The sequence below is a fragment of the Neolamprologus brichardi genome, chromosome 3, assembly GCF_056152115.1.
Source record: "Neolamprologus brichardi isolate AB-2024 chromosome 3, ASM5615211v1, whole genome shotgun sequence".
In the NCBI taxonomy this organism is placed as follows: Eukaryota; Metazoa; Chordata; class Actinopteri; order Cichliformes; family Cichlidae; genus Neolamprologus; species Neolamprologus brichardi.
Genome location: NC_142106.1, coordinates 16,737,814 through 16,758,617, shown reverse-complemented (window position 1 = coordinate 16,758,617; position 20,804 = coordinate 16,737,814). Strand labels below are relative to the sequence as shown.

At 39.5% G+C, this 20,804-nt stretch overlaps 2 protein-coding genes and 1 pseudogene across 2 annotated transcripts; all 3 read left to right on the top strand.

Moving 5' to 3' along the window:
* The first annotated feature begins 6,610 nt into the window (after window positions 1-6,610).
* On the top strand, window positions 6,611-7,480 carry LOC148103645 (uncharacterized). The gene has a single exon (XM_087839173.1). The coding sequence runs from the start codon at window positions 6,611-6,613 to the stop codon at window positions 7,478-7,480; it is 870 nt and encodes a 289-aa protein (XP_087695299.1).
* A 1,712-nt stretch (window positions 7,481-9,192) lies between these two features.
* Window positions 9,193-10,029, top strand: LOC148103644 (uncharacterized). Its single transcript, XM_087839172.1, has one exon. It carries the CDS (start codon window positions 9,193-9,195, stop codon window positions 10,027-10,029), a length of 837 nt encoding a protein of 278 aa, XP_087695298.1.
* A 5,746-nt stretch (window positions 10,030-15,775) lies between these two features.
* Window positions 15,776-16,696, top strand: LOC148103643 (uncharacterized; annotated as a pseudogene).
* Window positions 16,697-20,804: the final 4,108 nt, after the last annotated feature.

Genomic DNA, 20,804 nt, shown 5'->3' with positions numbered 1-20,804 from the left:
GTTGTAAAGAGAGGTAAGATGGGAAGACCTCCGTCTCTTTAAATCCCACCTCTCTTGACATAATATATATGGGTGAATCACACAGATGTCCAATGTTGAGAGCGCTTCACAGTTTTAAGGAAGGAGTTAAGACAGACTCTGGGGGTAAGTCTTAAAAGATGACTAAAAAAGTGCAGCTTTAGTACCAAAGGTAACTGCGAAGAAAATGTTTGGTGTATCCTTTGGACTGAGGAGAGAGAATAAGAAGACTTGGTGCTGGAATGAGAACGTACGGGAAAGTATTTAAAAGAAAGATTTCAGCAAAGAAAACATGGGATGGTCAGAGAGATGAAAAAAAAATGTAAAGGCATTCATGGCACCAAAATGTTTAATTATTTGATCGAAAATAGCAGAAATATGTCAAAAATTAAAAATACTACCATTACTGTTTTCTGTAATTCATCATTTGTATATTTATATACAAAAACTGGTTAGATATTTCACTAATCCTGCTATTAATAATCACAACTGGGGCCGATGGGTACTAAAATTATGGCTCATGTAAATGAGAAGTTATTTCCCCTGTGTTCACTCTTACTGTATTAATGGTGTTTTACTTAAATGAACACCTGTACTGGGAAATTTGAATACTGACAAATGTTTTGCATTGATAGAATGCAGCACAGCTATTTATATGGAAATGAGCCACTTATGTTCACTGATAAGCTTAGAAAAAGCACCTCTTAGGAGGATTACTTTTTCATTTTTTACATTTAACTAAGAGTTCAAACTTTAGTTTCTGGCATCAAACAATAAATACCAGCTCAAGGCTAATTACAAAAACTAGTTTAATTTTCTGAATTTTTGAATCAAAAAGCCCAAATTTGGCTGGAAAATGTTAATTAGAAACTGGAGAGTCAAAATATGTATATAATCCTTTCTGACCCACATGGTGAACGATAATTTGATGTTTTTTGCAGTTATGGAGTAAATGAGCGCACATAACACCACATAATCATGCAAAACACCCACAAAGTTCTGCAGCTGTACACATGAACATCATCAACCATGATGACACAGCAGAGAGCGGTTTTGAACAGCACTCACTGACTTTGGAGCAAAGGACACTACTAACAAGGTAAGTGATGTTTAATGTAATATTTTAAATGTCCTCATTTCACACAAATACTTAACTTGTTTTTTTTTCAAAAGCAATGTTTATTTATTCAAGCAGCATAAAAAATATCTTCAACAGATTTAAAAAGTGTAAATTCGATTTGGTTAGTTCGTTAACTACTAATGTGAGTTTTTCTTTTATCTTTCAACAACCATTCTTTGTAATTTTTCACATTGCCTGTGTTGTAGTGGTAATGTTATGTTTGCTTATCCTTTTGTAAATGCCAGCTGCTGCCTTCATTTTGTCTCAGCTGTTGTGGGAACACTTTACATTACCACTTATATGGCATATGTAGGGTAATATTATATACTATATAACAACTAATTTGGTATTAAAAGTGTGTATGCCTGAGTAATGTTAGATTTACAACTACCAATATTTTCCTAAACCCTAACACTCAATAGCAAGGGCTGGAGAAACCTACCTCTTTTTGGTAATTCCAAACTGGATAATGATGAATTAAGCAATGGTGTTATGACTATGTTATCTGGACACACCTGTTGAACTATGAATTTAAATAATAAAAAGACAAATAAATAGACTGGTAATGTGTCAGAAAAGTATTATTCTTATCTTATTAATAAAATTAAACTGGTTTTGTAGATTCCAGATAATGTCCACTCAATGTTCACATACCAATATTGCAAGAAGTTTTTGCAAGATAACATTTATGTTATGTAGAAATGTTTCAAAAATTTCCCATGCATTTCTGTTCAGAGTGCTTCTACTGTCCTGTCTCACTTAAATTGGACTTAAGTGGTTCTAGGTTCAAAGATTCATCATGTTATACATACAATGCCTTCTAATTAAGACAACTGAGGCAAAGGCTCAGTTGTTAAAAAAGTTAAAGAATTATTTGCGGCAGATAAGACAAGAAACATGCGACAGCAGCCAAAGTCTTATCAGGCTATAGATGTCAGCGGACATTCTCAATAACTCAAATAACCTAAATAACACTTTTTTTTTTAAATAGAGGACCACATATGACATATTAACTCTGTTTATTGTGTGTTTCTTTACCCCTGGAACATAAAGTGACTTCACAGATTCAGTTTGTATTTGCTGATATTTGTCGGGCTGTTTTAAACACTGCAGTTTAAATTTTCAGCCACTTAAAAAAACTGTTTGCTTCTCTTCTGTAATGTTAGCTATATGCTAAAATACTGCAAACACAACTGTTCTGCAGCATGAAGGAAGATGAACAAAGTATATGTATCGGCAAAACCATTTACTTATTATCAGTTGCAGCAGCATAGGATGGAATAACTCTTGGCCACAGTTCATAGTCTTCCTGACAGATTTTATTTTGTTGTTGTTGCTTTAAACTGCCAGTAAGATTTGTTTAGGTGTCCCAGATCCATTCACGACTGACTTTGACCTGTCCCTACTGATGCTGTCCAGTTTAATTTAGGTTTACTCTTAAAAGAGAGCAGAGATTCATCTTAAGGTTAATTTAATAGTTTGTGACACTAAACTTGTCATGATTAGTGGAGCGGACTCAGGCGCAGGCCACAAGTTCCTTCAAATCAAAAGTGAATTTATTTACAGTGTTCTCCACAGTGAAATATATATACACACAACGGTGTCTGGGGAAAAGGGGCCGGGGTTCCAGGGTCCGGGAGTGAAAGGGGCAGGAGTTCAGGGAGGGGAGATTCCCTTACAGCTCTCGCAAACACACACAGCTCCTCTTCTTCCCTCTACCACTCTTGCTCACTCTCAGTCACCGTTGTTATGGCCCGTCTAGGCGCGGCCAGACCACAACATAAAGGGTGATCCATCCCCGTCCAACCCCAAGCAGCACGTCACACACTTAATATTTTGTGACAGTGATTTATTTACAATAAGTGCTGTTAAACCAAGGAAGGGAGCATATCATAACGTCAGGGTGAACCCAAGGCCAAAACAACAAACAAAAGGTAGCCTATCTCAGGAATAAACAACTTACCTACCCAAAAAGAACTAAACCAAACGACAATCACTTTCCTCCCTGCCTAACGAAAACAGGAGAAAACTGATCAAACAAAAAGGCGGTCCACCCCTACATGCTCTTACATCGAGTAACATATCAACACAGTGACACAGTGAATGGTCTGCCGGTTGGGTTGGGCCGAGGATGAATGAAGTGGCAGTCCCCGGCGGTCTCTTCTTATCCGCTGCCTCCCGGTCCGCAGCCAATCGGTGCGAGCCATCCACCCTGGACGCACCAATCCTGGAGGAGCACCTGGACACTCAAATTTACATGTGATTACGATCACAGTCGTAACACCGTGCACAGGGAAACGGGTCCGGGGGGAATCTATACACAGACAGAGAAACAGTTAGTCTCCAGGTTCAGACGTACTCACAAACAAAACTTTGCAGAGGGCAGGACGACTGACGCTGATGGCTCAACGATCCAGCGACGAGTAGAGCAGACTCGCCATCTTAAGTAGGACTCTAATTCTCGTAATCAGCGGCAGGTGTGCTGATCATCCCCAGGTGCGTGGGCCAGGGGCGGGAGCCCATACTGAGCTCCGCCCCGGCAGGAGAAAGAGAGAGAGGGAGAGGACGAGAGAGAAAGAGAGCAGAGGCGAGAGAGGAGAATAAACAAAACAAAACATAGCGCCTGACTGCTGTCAGCTGGTGAGGTGCAGGGACCATGACAGAACTCATCTGTTTTGTGAATTGAACCAGAATCAGAAAGACTTTATTATCCCCAAGGGGCAAGTAAGATAGAACAGAGCAGCATGACGTTGAAGATAAGGACAATAAGAACAGGCAATAAGAGTGAGATCATAAATACACAGAATATACACAGTTTCAAAATTACACAGTTTTAAAATTAAAGTGACTGAAAGGTGAATACATAACTTTAAGTGACTAAAAGTGAATAAAGTATCAGTAGTATAAGAAGAGAGTAGTTTCTGTTTCTGGTGTGGGAAATGGTCTTATCGGCTGGAGCTAAAAAGCAGGGTGGCTTAGGGGACAAAGGTGGCTCTCCTCCTCTCAGTCCTGCAGGAAATGCAGCGGAGGCGTCGCCCAGAGGGCAGCCATTGAAATGCAGGGTGAAGCATGTGAGAGGGGTCGTTGATGATTTTGGCTGCCTGTCTAAGGGCCTGTTGGCTGAAAACCTGTGCCAGAGTTCTGACAGGCAGGCCGATGATTTTAGAGCACACTGATGCAGTGTGTTCTTGTTCTGAAGGCTGAGGGAGTGGAACCAGCAGGTGATGGAGAAGGTCATGATGCTTTCCAGGAAGGCTGTAATGTTGTCAATACAGAAGGAGATGTTTAATGTCACTGTGTCGACTTGTTCGTCGATGTCATCAGAGGGAGAAGGAAGGCTGTCCCAGTTAGTGGCTTCGACTCACCCTACATCCTTGTAGGGTGAGGATACTTTCCTCTGTCCACTGCTTGATGTTTTTGGTGACCTTTTTAATCCTCTTGATGACTGGGGTGTAAGCAGGGACCAGCGGGATGGTAAATGGTTAATGGCCTGTATTTATATAGCGCTTTACTAGTCCCTAAGGACCCCAAAGCGCTTTACATATCCAGTCATCCACCCATTCACACACACATTCACACACTGGTGATGGTAAGCTACATTGTAGCCACAGCCACCCTGGGGCGCACTGATAGAGGCGAGGCTGCCGGACACTGGCGCCACCGGGCCCTCTGACCACCACCAGTAGGCAACGGGTGAAGTGTCTTGCCCAAGGACACAACGACCGAGACTGTCCAAGCCGGGGCTCGAACCGTTAACCTTCTGATTACAAGGTGAACTCCCAACTCTTGAGCCACGATCGCCCACAGGATGGTGTGGTGGTCTGCTGAGCCGAGAGGGGGGAGGGGTAGGGCTTTAAATGCATCTGGTACAGAGCCATGGCATTTATCCAGAGTCTTCCCCTGACGTGTGCTGCACGAAACACACTGTTGGTATCCCTTAAGTGACTTGTCAGGGGAACAGTGGTTGAAATCACCCAGGATAAACTTGGGAGAGTCCGGTGATAATTGTTCCAGTTTGTACAGAGTGTTGGTGAAGTACTCTGTGGCTTTAGTTGCATCAGCTCTGGGGTGGATGTAAACCAAGATGATGATAAGCTGTGGGGATTCTCTGGAGAGGTCTGTAGTGTGTGTAGAATGGGCCGGGCAAAGACTCCTGTTGGGTTTGGACAATGTGGAGCAGGCGATTAATTTTGGATTTTTTAAAAGTTTTACAACTTGCTGCTGGGGGTGCCTGTCAGAGGCTCGGAGCGCATGAAGGAGTTTCCTGCATTGGTTCCTCAGGAGTTCAGTTTGGAGGGTCGGGGTTACCTGGAGGCTGCTGCTGACATCAAACTGTCATCTGCAGGCTGGGTGGCTGTGACAGCAGTGGAGGGCGATCAGCTACTGTTGAGAGTTCACGGGCCGCAAGCTGCAGGCTTCGGTTTGAGGACGCCGTCGCTGCTTCCTCACGTCATCTCTCTGAAAGGAGAACGTATCCGCAAGTCTGCTGCATACAAACCAATGAAAGCCGTGGGTCTGCTGCACAGCGGACTGTCGGCTGCCGGAACCGAGAGGCTGCAGGTGAAGAGGAAGAAGAACTGAGCCAAGGGTAGAGGATGTGGAGGAGGCTGTAGCTCCACATCTAGAAGAACTGACCTCTGACCTCAGGGAATGTGATTCTGGATCAAACAGGGTCTCCCTCACAGTGACGGTAGAGCACCAGCTGTTGCTTACATACAGACAATCACCACCCCCATGTTGCTTCCCGGTGCGTTCGCGGTCTCTGTCCATACGAAGAGGTGGTGAAAAGCCATCAATGTGCAGCGTGCTGTCTTTGTCGCTCTTATTGATTCCATAAAAGCCAGAATGGAGGCAGTTCTGTACTCATGCAGGTGGTTGACGCAGGCTTGCAGCTCGTCCAACTTGGAGCGGAGAGACCGCACATTAGCAAGGATAATGGATGGCAGCGCTAGTTGTTTTTGTGTCTCCCTCTTGAGTCTGCCCACTCCTGGTTACCTTGTTATTGTGAGTTTTTCGATTTCCGTGCCCACAGATTATTTCCTCGGGAAAGTAGTCCGTGGGAGCCCGGCGGTAAAGCCGGACACCAGGTGAGCCATGACCCCAAGGCTCACCTACACCAGGTGAGCCTTGGGGTCATGTCGAGTGTCGAAAAGAAGTCCGAAAATAACAAAAAGGGAAAAGTATACAAATATACTGAGTAGACAATTAAAAACAACAACAAAAAGAGCATTAAAGTTAGTAAAAGACAGGCCAGTCGACCCCATGAGCAGTGACCCAGTTGATGTGTCATTTTAAAATTTGTTGACAAAAAGAAAAAAGAATGATGAAAAAGATACTCAAGGAAATACTGATCCTTTTCACAGACTGAGTTACAGTACAACTAGAATAACACTTGTACAATTTTGTTTAACATTTGTGTTCGTCTTTTTTTTTTGTCTCCTCCTTGTGTTATTTGTCTCTCTAACAGCAGACATGTCTGTTAACTCTTCATCCGCCTACAACGATGTTCTGGGTGGCCAATGCTCGACGGTTCGTTTTTATATGAACATTGGCTTCACTTCGTTGAGAATCACCCTCATCCTCCCTCTCTGCACCTTGGTTCTCTGCCTGGCTCACCAAAGATGGAGGCAGCAGCGCTCCTTCAAAACTGCAAGTCACGCCGACATCATCACTTATCACATGGTTGTCATCGAGCTGATGTGGATCTTGGGCAGTTTCTTCTATTTCTATCCCACACACACTAATCACTCATTAATGGCAGTGATAGGAGTATATGTTCGTTACATCACTTTCTATGCAGAGATATTCTTACACATCCTGACCTGTGCAGAGCGTTACCTGGCTGTTGTTCACCCCATCACCTACCTGAGTCTAAGAGCTGCCCGTGGGGTCAAGATGAGAAACATCAGCATTGGATGTGCTTGGCTGCTGAGCTTTGGACTGACCTTAGTTAGAGCTCTTTGTATCCGTAATGACATCGCCATTCAGCTGTTCTGTACTTTGGTTTTGTCAATAATAATAATATCTTTCTGCAGCCTGTCTGTTCTCTATGCTTTGATTCGTTCAGGGCCAGGAGACAGAGTCAGAGAAAAGGAGTTGGTCAACCAAACAAAGCAGAGAGCTTTCTACACCGTCACAGCTATATTAGGCATGTTCTGGTTGTGGTTTGCAGCGCTGCTTGTTAGCATCACGATGAACCAACACCCTGAGCTGAATCGTACTATCAAGTGTGTGGTCGATATGAGTGTAAGCTGGTTCAACTTACCAAGCCATTTGGTTTTGCCTCTCCTTTATCTACACAGGGCAGGAAAACTCACATGTTGCTTTTATAAAAATAAGTGAATGCGAGGGTTAACTTGAGGATGATAGATTGCATATGCACTACTATAGTCTTAAAGCGGAAAAGTCCAGATGCTATTGCTGCTGCTATAGAGTAGATAACAAGTTTTCTCATGAAAATCTATATATTTAAATATTTATTTCTTTTTTTGGAAGGTGAAACTGATTCAAGTTTTAACGGTGGTGTGGGGGAGGGGTAAGGAAGTTACCTTTTCACGTAGGACATAGGTTTGATTAGCGTTTACCTTTAATAAATGAAACCATCATTTAAAAACTAAATTATATGTATTCAGCTTTTTTTGTCTAAGATACATATTTGTTTGGATTTTAGATAAACGAGTTCTGGCGCTGTAGGCTCTGACATCAGTTGCATCTTCACATACAAGTCAAATTTTTTATTATACTCTGTTAATGATGGGTAAACAAATGTAGAATGACAAGATTTGAATACTGTATTCAGATCATGTCTGTTTAATGTTTACCTGCATTTTAATAATACATTGTTGCAATTATATCCTTGACAAATTAATGTGTTTAAATGTATGATTAACTGAACCGGAAAAGATGAATATTGTAAACAGTCATATAAAATTAAATAAACTTGGTTTTGTCATGTGACACTTGATGATTAAACACATCTTCTTCTGTCAGCAAGAGAGCAAAAATTTGCCTGTTGAAATTTACCGTGAAAGTATCAGAAAATATGTGCATGGAAATGAACTCACAGCCCCACTCATGCATGCTCTGTAAACAAGGACGTGCCATAAATTCAAATAAAGTGCAAGTCCACTCAGTAAGTCCTCAAAGAGAGGAAAAAAGCAATCGGAGAGAAACGTAAAGAAGAAACCATTTTTCTAACAAGGTAAAGTATTTTTAAAGAGCTTTTTCTCCTTGAATATTTTAAAGTTGGTATATTTTTTAGTGGAGTTGAATGAACTACAAACTTATCAGCTCTTACCAATTTTTTTTTTGTTTTATAAAAGAAATGAACAAATTCTTAGAAACATTGGTTAACATAATTAGTGATACTGAATCCAGTATAACAGTGTAACTTATGTTGTTTAGTTCACCAGTTCAGTTTCCTAATCTAATACACTTTCAGACTTTTATGCGTAATTTAAGTCAATTTAAATGAAAGTGAATTTTGTTTTGGAACATAATGAAATAAAAAATACTCCCTTTAGAACATATTCAAGAAGTTAACTTGTAGTTAATGTTATTGTTTGTCAGATTCAGTGCAGTTTATATTTTGGTTGGATAATATAAAGGTAAAACAAACACAACATGTATGCAACAGGTAGCTATAACTCCATAAATCTACTAAAAACTTTGTGTCTTATTGTCACTGATCATTTTTAAGTATCATGTAAGTATCATGAGTTTTGACACAGCATTTTCCAATTAGTACTTTCAGTCAATTTGTATTTGAACTGATTGTAGTTTTAGGATTTTGTCATTGTTGCTAATATTACTTGGTTTGCTTCCTTATATTTAAATTCTCAGGCTTTTTAGTTGTAGTTATCTGCATCTGTAGTTACCCATCCCTTTCATCAGGAGAGGTTAAAAATATATGCTGCGGTTGTTTAACAATAAGAATGTAATCTATCGTAGGTGTGTTTCAGTCTTTTTTCACTTACTCTTTTCTTTAATTTTTATTCAAACACTGCGTCTCTTTTTACTTTTAACTCCTAAGACCTGCAACATATGCAGTGGAAATGTTTTCCAACTCCTCCGATGTCACCTCCAATAATCTTCTGATCTACAACACTTGCGTCTCTGCATTGAGAATCATCCTCCTCCTCCCTCTGTGCAGCCTTGTCCTTTATCTTGGTCGCCAACAATGGCAGCTGAAGCGCTCCTTTGAAACAGCAAGCCACTCTGACATCTTCACCTACCACATGGCTGCCATGGAGCTGATTTGGGTTTTGGGGGGTTTTATCCAGTTTGGTGGCATATACACGTCTCAGACAGTGATTCAAAAAGTGGGGTCTTTTGTTTGTTTGTTTACTCACTATGGAGAGGTTATTTTTCATGTCCTGACCTGTGTAGACCGTTACTTGGCTGTTGTTCACCCCATCATTTACCTGGGATTAAGAAATGCCCGTGGGGCCAGGATCAGAAACATTAGCATTAGCTGTACTTGGTTGCTGTGCCTTGGAATGGAACTTGTTACAGCTACATATTCACTTAACAATAATACCATATTGTGCTTTTTAGTTTTGTGTTTAATAATCATATCTTTCTGCAGTCTCTCTGTACTCTGGGTTCTGATTCGCTCAGGGCCAGGTGGTGAAAAGGAGAAGCATAACCAGTCAAAACTGAGAGCTTTCTACAACATCGTGACTATAACCTGTGTTGTTTGGTTGTGGTTTCTGGGGCTCTTTGGTTTTATAGCTATGAACAATTCACCTGTGCTAAGCAGCACTGTGAAATGTGCAGTGCAACTTAGTATATTCTGGTTTAATCTGCCCAGCAGTTTGGTGTTACCTCTGCTGTATCTGCACAAGATAGGGAAACTCTCATGTTGCTTGAAGGAAAATATGAATCTGTAGTCTGGGACGATCCAGACAACAGGCCTAATTATATTTCTGTTACCATCCAGCTACATTCAAGACTGCAGTAGTCAAAATATGTAAGATATTCTTCTTTTTTTTTTACAATATTGATTTGTAATAGAGGTTCATGTTGAAATGTTTGGGTTATAAAGTCTTTCCCAGAATTTTAACAGGTGTTGTAATTTGTTATTAGGGTGTTTGAAAAGATTTCGTAGTGCTCTCTGTAGAATTTGTCCTTGTATTACTTAATTCTTAGGTCTTTAATAGATGATAATCAGAATCCAATCAGATTTCAATAGTGTGTTTAAGTGGTGTCTGGGTAAAGTCGACATCTAATAGGGTAATTCAAAATGAAACAAGTTTGTTTTTGTTTTTGTTTAAATTTAATCATGTTAAATGTAATGACCAAGTTTTGGTATGGACAAAGTTACACAATGTTTAATTGTCGGTTCGTCTGTGTTTCACTAAATCAAATGTTTAATTTAGTTGGAGTCTAAAAATCATTTACAACAGTAATATTTTTTCTTGCACTTCATTGGGGTTAGTTGTAGCAGCTGTTGTTAAGGTGATTTTAAGGCTTTCTTAGCAGTCTCTGTAGAATTTGTAGGATATTTTGTATTTTCTTTAATATATTGTGTATTTGTGTAGTGATATGATAGTTTTCATATACTTTTTTTTTTTAATTGTCCAACTCCTTAAAAGATGATACATAGACTAAATGGCCATTATATTTAAATTCTGCATTTCAGGGCTGTCTGTGTAAACAACATAAATATGTCTAATTGTAATGAAAGGATGGGACATATTTGTAATTGTTTTGTATCCTCTGCATACAGTTTCTTCATCCAGGTAAATGCATCAAGTAAACTGTTGCAACAAAGATATGTAATATCATGATGGCACTGTGTCCAGTACATATCTGTCACATGTATGTCTGCTGTGTGAATAAAATGAATTGATTGATTCTTCCTTTTTTATGAATTCGTTTCCTGAAAGGAAATGTCTTTAGAATCTTTGGATTGATAAGTCAGGACTTATTTTGTTACATATCTCTGTAATGGTCCTCTTCGGTTTCCAATCCGTACTTGTTGCTTTTTTCTGGTGTGTGTGTGTTTGTTTCTCCTCTCTCTCCTCTCTGCCTTACTCGTTTGTGGGTTTTTGCCTTTGGCCAATGCACCTGTGCCCAGTTTACTCACCTGCTGCACATCTTCTGTGTGTCTCCAGCTACTACTTAAGGTGGAGGCTCTATGGTACTCATTGCTGGATCGTTCTACTACTCTAGTCAGTGCAGCCCCGGCTCTCTCAAGTTAATAGTGTTTTAGTTGTCGTGTTTCTGTGGAGTTTTAACCTTTGTCCAAACCTTCCTGGATCTTTCATGTTGTATAACAGTGATTCATGAGTGTACTTTGGTGTGGGGGTGCAAGTGGGGGCATGTGAGTGACTGGCTATCAAGAAGTGGAGTTTGGATGTATTCCCCTTTCCTTGGATTCAGAGCCTGCTCAGTGCTGTATATAGCAGGTAGTGTCCCTGTAAATAAACTCAAGTAATTGAATTATTCAGAGTCCAATTGTTCACCTTGCCAATCAGCATGTGTTTCACCCATTCAATCATTCCCTTAAGATTTGGCAAAGAAAAATATAATTTTTCTTTTACCAATTTAACACCTTTTTCAAAAGTAATTTAAGTATGTCAGATGACATGGGCTACCTTTTTGTATTTATTTATTTTTTCTTTCTTACTTCATTGGTTGCTGTTTTCAAAGTGCTCTATAAATAAATTTTACTCGGCTCGGCTTGATTTATTACACATTTCTGTGGCTTATAAATGTACTTTTAGAAAATATGATGCATTCAAAAGATGTATTTAGTTCTTATTTGAGCTTTTTATAACCATGGTAACAAAGTCAAGAGAAAATAATTACAGATACATAACCTAAGAATACTCAAGATACAGTAATTTGAAGAACAAGGAACAAAGATGTTCCTTTAATTCTAATGTTTAAGATATTAGTTTATACTAATGCAAAACACGGTCCTTGTCAAGTTCTAAAATTATTAAAATCTTTTTTAAAAGTCTTGGAACAATAAGACATATAACACTTTGTTTTTTTAACAGTTTTAATTTTAGCTACCAGTAAATCATCTTATGTCATAAAGTAAATCTGAATAATTTACATCTGTCTGCATTAAAAGCTGGTATGTACATCCATTGTTCCAATTATCATTAATATTGTTAGTCTTGTTATTATGTGACCACGTTCTCATTTTGGGTTTTACAGCATTTGTAATTGTCACGACTGCCGGGGCGAGCCGTGTGGTGTTGGAGGGAGAAAGGACCCAAAATGCAGGCAGTAGACTGATGATACTAGTGACGTTTATTTACAAGGAGTGGAGTGACAGAACAGGCAGTGAGGTATGACGAATGACTGGAAAAACCTAGACTGGGAAAACTAAATGACAAACCTGAGATCATAAGAAACAGGATGCGGGGCAGAGAGACGCAGACAGAGGAACAAAACACCGTGAAACACAGATGAACCGGCAACAGGCAGGAGAACACACAGGGCTTAAATACACACAGCAGTAATCAGGGGATGAGAGACAGGAGGGCAACACAGCTGGGAGAAATCAGAGCTGACGGGAAATGTAACCTGAACACACTCACATGAGACGGAGACCTTCAGAATAAAACAGGAAACTCAGACACAGAGAACCAGACAAGACACTGAACTAAACAGACAGATTCACAAACAGACAATGGTCGTGTCCAAATTCATGGGCTGCATCCTCCTGAGGCCGCATTTGTAGACCGATTACGTCACAGCGACGCGCCGAAGGCTGTCCAAATTCGTAGACTCCTCCGAATGCAGCCGACAAATGCGTCCTCCTTTTCCCCGAATTTGAAGGATGGGTCGGGTGTGTCCTTCTTGGCCCACCATATCCCAGAATTCATAGCGCGGCCCAGCCAAGCTCCAGTTTCCGGCAATGGCGGCCGCTACTAAGTTTTAAAATTACTCTTATTAATCTTTCTGGGCCACAAAATAAACTTTAAACATATTTTCAGGCGAGAATGTGGGTTAGCTCGTTGATAATTAAAAATGAACACAAAAAATGGAGAAGGATTTCGGGTCCATTTTCGATTTTCGTGCCGTGGCGCTGACAACCGGAAATACTCTGAATTAAGGGCGGGAGTAGATCGAGAAGGCTAGACCGTCCAATTCCATAGCCGTTTACTTCCGGCCTACCCGACCTCCTGAGGACCCGGCCCACGTAGACCGCGAAGGCCGGGTCCTCAGGAGGATGCAGCCCATGAATTTGGACATGACCAATGTGACACCATAGACAGACAGAGGGAACACAGAAGTGGGACCAGGGCAGGCACAGAACAGAAACCTAACAAATGGCAAATCATAACACAATACAGACTCAGGACCATGACAGTAGTAGATCATAGCAGGTGGCTTCAGCATATCCCTATGTGCTAATGAGAAATGAATAAATTGAAAAACAAATAAAGGGTGTGGCACGAGAATGAACAACTCGTAGTGCCAGAGAGGGGTTATACATGGACAGAGAATCAGAAGTAAATTCAGATAAATTACCTCCAATTATTCTAATTATTTTCATGGAAAACATCTGTGTTCGCGTGAATCTGAGAAGATGAGGTGAGGTCCAGCACCTTGAATCTACTTCTTTTTAAACATCGTAAACACTTATTGTTTGTCTGAGATAATCCGTCCAATCTCCTCACCCCACTGTACACTAGCCCTTGACCTTGAACTGAATAAGTGGAAGAAGTGAAGAGAAAAATGGACAAATTGCATGAAGCCTTGTGTTTAAACGCACCTTCTTGTGTTATCAAGAGATGGAAACGACAAATTTGCCTATTGCAATTTACCGTGAAATCATTAGAAAATCTGCATCAGCTTTGCATAAAAATGACTCAAAGCCCAGCTCACACATGGTCCACACACAAGGACATTTCATATTTTCGAACCAAAACCAAACACATGTCACTCGGTAAGTTCTGAGACTCAACAGAAAAAACATCGGAGAACACTGGTCCAAAGGTTAGTTGGTGGTTTGGGGCTTTGGATTCTCGGTTTTGTGTCTTTGGACTTTAAATTCTTCTTTATTATTCAGCGTTATCAGTTTACTGAAGTTTTCTTTAACTCGTATTGTTTGGACTTTGTGTTTCTGCTTCCTCTTCCTGTTTATGTCATTGTTTATAGTGTTTTTAAGTTTTTGTTTCAGGTTCCATAGCAGGTTTTCACTTCCTTTGCATTTAGTTTATTTTCTTTGTACTAGTCTTTGTGATTCGGAACCTTTAGTTCTTGTTACTTTGAATTCTGGTTTCTCTTGGTGATCAAAGTTGTTAATTAAAGATTTGTTGTGTTCTAGATTAGTTTAGCCTCTCTAGTGTCTTCTTGTATCTTCCTGTCTTGATTTCTATTGACATGCCATGAATATTGAGCACCGGATTTTACATTTTTTACTGTCAGTGAAAATACCCCCCCCTATGTTCAGTTCTATGTATGACTAGTTATAGATGTTTTATTCTTTGTTAATGTCCTCAAATGTCACAAAAAGATGTGCTCCTTGTTAGTTTTGGTCCGGATCTTGAATTACTGCAGAGCAGTGAGTGTGTAGTGGGTGAAAACCCCTCTCCCCGTGCTTTCCAACTGGATTCATGTACACAGCACATTTGCCAGACGGTAAAACCAGCATTACAGTATAGATACCATTGCATCCATTTGGCAACTCTCTGTGAAGAGAACTCATGGCCATTGATCAGTGGTTATGACACTGCATACTAACGATATGCAAACTGACATCATGGCATATTGTTCATTAGCAATGCCAGCTTTAGTCATAAAGCAAATATGCTGTTTATAAGGTCGGGAAAATTGCCGTCAGCTGAGACTAAAGAAATGTTATGGATGAGTGATGAGACATTGCTCCTATTGGAAACACAACATCCAGATGAACAGAATCAACTTTGTGTGAGGTTCAAAATCAAAAGCATATTAACATACTAAAAAAATTATTAATATTAATATTATTCTTACTTGGACGTGAATATTTTGCAGTCAGTGACTACCTAAAGCCTAGAAACAAATGGCATTATGAAATGCCATGTTTCTAGGCCCTATAGATGCTCTCCCAGACCTTGACTGAACCTACCTAAAGTCAAAGTTGCTGCTTGTTTGGGAGTCGCCTGCACTAAGTTTTGTATTTAATAACCGAAAAACTGCTTTGTTGGGTTGAGATCAGTTAACTGATAACCACTGAACCATTTCTTTGCCTTGAGAAGCTCTTTGGTTCCTTTGGTTCATTACTCATTTGCACTGTGACCATTCTTGTAACTTCTTGTAACTACTGATTTGAACTTTATCGTAACCCCTTTTTATTTATATTAATGAACGCATCTCTCTGTTGTACATTTTGATAATGATACCGTGAGCTTGGTTACGCATTGTAAAGTTATTTTTCTTTACCATGGAAATTATTTGTCATCATCCAGTTTAGTGGTCTTCTGCGTTCTTCAGCTCATTTGGTATTGCAGAGCTTGGTGCTGCATTTCAACTTTTTGGGGTTTACATTAGCTGCAACTCCATAACAAGATAAAACGTGATGTGTCAAAACTGTGTTCACCTCTCCTGTTTGTTTTCACTTTTTCATTTACTCTTTATTTACCCTCTTATTATTCTACTCTCCTCAGACCTCCAGAATTTGCAATGAATATGTCAGTCAACTCTTCAACCATCTCCAACGATCTTCTGGATGTTAAATGCTTCATAATCAGCTATTATATTGACATTGTTTTGTGTGCATTGAAAGTCATCCTCATCTTCCCTCTCTCGGTCATTGTCCTCTACCTGGGTCACCAACGATGGCGGCGGCAGAGCTCCTTCAATACTGAACGCCATTCTGACGCCTTCTCCCATCACATGGCTGCTATGGAGCTGATCTGGGTGTTTGGGTTTTTCTGCTATTGCTGTGGAAGATATACAAATTACTCAATGATGGCAACAATAGGGCTACATATGTCTTCAATCAATTTCTATGGAGAAATTTGTTTTCATGTCCTCACCTGTGTAGAGCGTTACATGGCTGTTGTTCACCCCATTACCTACATGCATCTCAGAAATGCCCGTGGGGTCAGGATCAGAAACGTCAGCATTGGCTGCGTTTGGCTGTTGAGTTTTGGATTGATTAGTGTTAAAACTCTATACAAGGCTAACAATCAGATGATATTCTTGTTATGCATTTTGGTTTTGTGTATAATAATAATATCTTTCTGCAGCCTCTCAGTTGTCTGTGTTCTGCTTCGCTCAGGCCCAGGGGAAGTACGCAGAGAAAGGGAGAAGGTAGTTCAATCAAAGCAGAGAGTTTTCTACACCATCACAGTTATATGTTGTACAGTCTGGTTGCGCTTCTTTGTGCTCCTTATTTCAGTTGCGCTGATGTCATCACCTCTGCTAAGCATCACTGTTTGGTGTATTGTTTTGACAAGTGTCTCCTGGTTTTACATACCCAGCAGTTTGGTGCTACCTCTGTTGTATCTACAAAGGGCACAGAAACTCTCATGTTGCTTATATGGCAGTGGGTGAAGACAAGGTTTGGACTTGAGTAAGTCAGCCTGGCATAATTTAAATGGATAGAATGATGATTATAAATTCTGGACTAATTATTGACTGTATGTACCAGCATTTATAATAGTAACACTTAGATTGTTTATTAGTTTTTTCCATTTGTGTTCTGTGCCTCAAACCAACTCTGACTAATTTGTTTAGCTATTCGATTGGATTATATACAATTAGACTTTGCCATTTTTATGTACTCACACAACAATGAAATTGTGCTTTACATAAAATGCTGATATGAAAGACATATACAGCCCAATATGGTGTCATAAATAGATCTGAAACTGTTATTACAGTTAGTTTGTAGATCGAGGATAAAAGGTGATGGTGCTTCTCCTTCAAAATTCTTAAAATAAAAGTGCGAGTAAATAACTGGTTTTGTAAGACTTGAAGTGAATGTCCACATGCTTTTTCTCTGACTGCATGAGTGAAAACACAGAAGGATGAGTGGGGTCCTTTGCAATGCCCAGAGCTCTGAGCTGTTTGTAAATATTCAGCAAATATGGCAGTGAAACACCAGTGGTGTTTTCTGCTGTTCTCAAAACCCTGATTAATTTGTGTCTTTCCTCTGATTTGATATCAACAAGACAGGTCATAACGAAGAATGTGAGTATGTGCTCAAAGGCGCCTATGTTAGATAATGCGCTGTCTACACCGGCTCACTCTCACCTCTTACACAACCCTGTTGCTTCTCATGTATTTCTATTAGAGGTGGGAATCACCATACATCCCACGATGCGATATTATCACAATACTTAACGCACGATACGATATTATTGCGATTTTTAAAAAATATTTTGCGATATTCAGATTCTGTACATAAAGGTAAACTTTATCAATATTCATTTTATCTAATATCAAAGTCTCACACTCAGTCTTTCTCTCATTTCAATTTTATTGTTGACAAACTGAACGGTTTGTATTAAAGTCTAGTCCAACTTAACTGAACGCAACCATCTGGTACAATTACAGCTATTCTGAACTATGCAGTTTATGAAAACTATGCAGCCCCTTCAGCAACTGAAGAATTTGAAAGTAAATTAAAACAAAATATAATTTTGCATTAAATAAAAAAGTTTTAAACTTAATTAAAATAAAACATGTCTTAAATTAAAATAAGTAAACTGTCATGTTTATTGCTGCCAAAAAAAAAATTAAACACGTTTGGACAGTGAAGGAATGTCAGGATTCTTGCTCAGAAAAAGGATCAACATGCTCTGAAGTCAGAGCACAAAAACCTTTTTTGTAACAAAATATCGATTTCTGCTGTCCCTGTATCGATACATTATTAGCAAACAAAATATCACGATACTACACAGTATCGATTTTTTCCCCCACCTCTAATTTCTATGGTGTGTTGAGATTCATGTGCTTTTTTGTGCTGAGGTTTTTTTTTCTGTTCTCAAACTGTTCTCCCTTTAGGAGCTCAGTCTGGGTGGAGCTCTTTTTCTCCTGCTCTCACCTCATGTTGTGTATTTTCATAGTTTTTCTTATCAGTCTACCTCTCTGACCTGTCTCCCCAATGTGATGTTTGTGTAAAGTATGTTTGGTCGGAGGGTTCCTTTGTGAGTGCGCATGCGTCAACGAGCATGCTGCCTGCTGTAACCCATAATTTCCTACGGGATTAATAAAGTATTTCTGATTCTGATAATCAGCAAGGAAGAGTTTATGCAATGCTACAAGTCAGTAAAAAATGTTGTTTAATAATTTACTACTTGAATTAAACAAACCGAACAGCTAACACCATTGCAGCTCACTGGATGTACTTGTAATCTGTGTGAGTCAAAAGCTGGGCTTCAGCAGGGTATAAAAAATACACAATTTCAGACCATTTTTTATGTTATAGAGAAGGGAAATCTCCAGTCATCTCATACACAAAGGTCTGACCATGAGCACACAAGCACCCCCACCTATGCTCTAGTGTTCTGTTTGCCACAGACAGCCAATACCCAGAAATTAGTCTTCAAAATACTTCTTTTGTTGTTTGTAGTTTGTAGTTTGTCTTTTGTTGTTTGTAGTTTCCCTACTCACAAAATAAAACCTCAAATTCAATTCCAAAAAAAGACAGTGAAAAAAAATAAGTGAAATTAATTAAAAGTGCAAACAAAGAAATTATTTAAAAAAAAAAGAAAGCTTGAACTGGTGTACCTTTGCTTTGTGTAAAAATTCTGCACATCAAATCCAATAGCATAAAAAAATAATTACAGTAATAGTCAGTATGATGTGGGAGTGGTAGCAGCTAGCTAATTTTCCTATTGCACACATAGTGCACACAGTGTGCGTGACCCTACTGTCATTAAACACCTGCCTTTGTTTGCAGGTTATTTGAATAATGTCAAATGTAATGGATGGCAAAAACAACATATACTCACTGGTATTGAAATACGTCAAAGCTCAATATAGAAAAAAAGACATATGAGCTAACAATTAAATTTTTTCATGAACAGTCCCAAACTTATGCTTTTTAAAAAATAATTTTAGCTTTAGAACAATCAAATAAACTCCTAGCTGGATCTTTTTACTCTCCAGTCATTAGAAACTGCAGATATGTCAGCAGCAGTACCCATGTAGTAACTAATAATTGGTAATGATAATTTTCCAAGACGCCCTCACTGATCTGCTGCTTTGTGGACATGTGAATATCCTCAACCCAAGAAAATTCAATGCACATTTGTTGTGACACTTTTGCGCATTAACCATCCGGAGGGAAAATGAGCGCGGTAGGGTGTCCACCTGATCTCGACGTGTCTGAGCGTTTCTCACATTCTTATAGCTTCAGCCCCTCCACCTAGTCATAAAACTTAAACATCCACATTCTTTCTCTTTCAGTGAGCCCAAGTTATGACCTTGGCTTCCTGTGCAGTATGGTCTGTTCTTTTCTAATCAGACAAATAAGGCCATGCTTCTCTGGAAACAATATTTCTCATAACGCAGCAGTACCATGCATCATAAAACAATATCCTTCATTCACAATAAATCAGCAGTCTGATAAATGTAATAGTTATCACCTTCTTCTAAGTCAGGAGAATAATGCAGACTAAAACTACATAATACTTTCACAATCTTTAATTAGGGGTATAACGTGGCATAAGATAATATAATAATCTCACAATAGATAGATAAATAGATAGATATATACTAGGGGTGCAACAATACTCGTATCGATATTGAACCGTTCGATACAGTGCTTTCGGTTCGGTACGCATATGTATCGAACAATACAAAACTTTTAATTTATTTTATCAACTTTTCTTCTGACGATGCTGTCTGTGTTGAGCGCTCAGTGGATCTGCGCTCGACAGTGCAGCCTAGGCGGAGTAGTCGAACGCAGATCCACTGAGCGCAGGGCAAGCTAGCGAGACAGAAGTTAAGCTCTCCTTGCAACATGGCAAATTAAACCTCCCCCACCCTCATTCAGATCTGGCGTTTGGAACTATTTTGGTCTTCATGTGACGTATGACCCTGAAGGTAAGCGCGTCATGGACTAAAGTAAAACAGCATTTGGATGTGCTACGCAATGCTCAATTACATTGGTGGGAACTACTGTGTTAGCGCAGTTAGCTCGTTAACATGTCGACGCCGTCCAGCCCCACGCACAGGGAGATCCGCGGTAGCTTGTTAACGGAGATTTGCCATGTTATGGCGTTAACGTCATTTCAACGAGATTAACGCTGACAGCACTAGTGGGAACACAACGAATATGACTGCACATTTACTCCGACATCATCCTAGTGCAAAGACAAGTGGAAGCAGACAAAAACAACAAGCACGCATGCTACAAACTTTACCTGAGTCATTTAGACAGCCGTTAGCACATGATTCTCCTTATGGGGACCTGATATGTTTAATATGCTGCTGAGAATATAGCCCAGAAGAAGCGTATAGTATAGCTTTTATTTTGGAAAGAGCCATTTCTCTGTAATAAACTCTCTTTTCCAAAGATGAGTGATTTCTCGATCAGATAGATTTATTTTTTTATTACTTTGTTGTTTCAGCAACATTAAATTTAAAAACTGCACTTTTGAGTTAAAATATATATTTATAATTTTAATAAATGACAAATTAAAAAGGCATGAACATTTTTTTGTATCGAAAAAATATCGAACCGTGACACCAAAGTATTGAA

Coding starts and splice junctions, on each gene's coding strand:
- LOC148103645 (XM_087839173.1), top strand. CDS start 6,611: ATGTCTGTTAACTCTTCATCCGCCTACAACGATGTTCTGGGTGGCCAA.
- LOC148103644 (XM_087839172.1), top strand. CDS start 9,193: ATGTTTTCCAACTCCTCCGATGTCACCTCCAATAATCTTCTGATCTAC.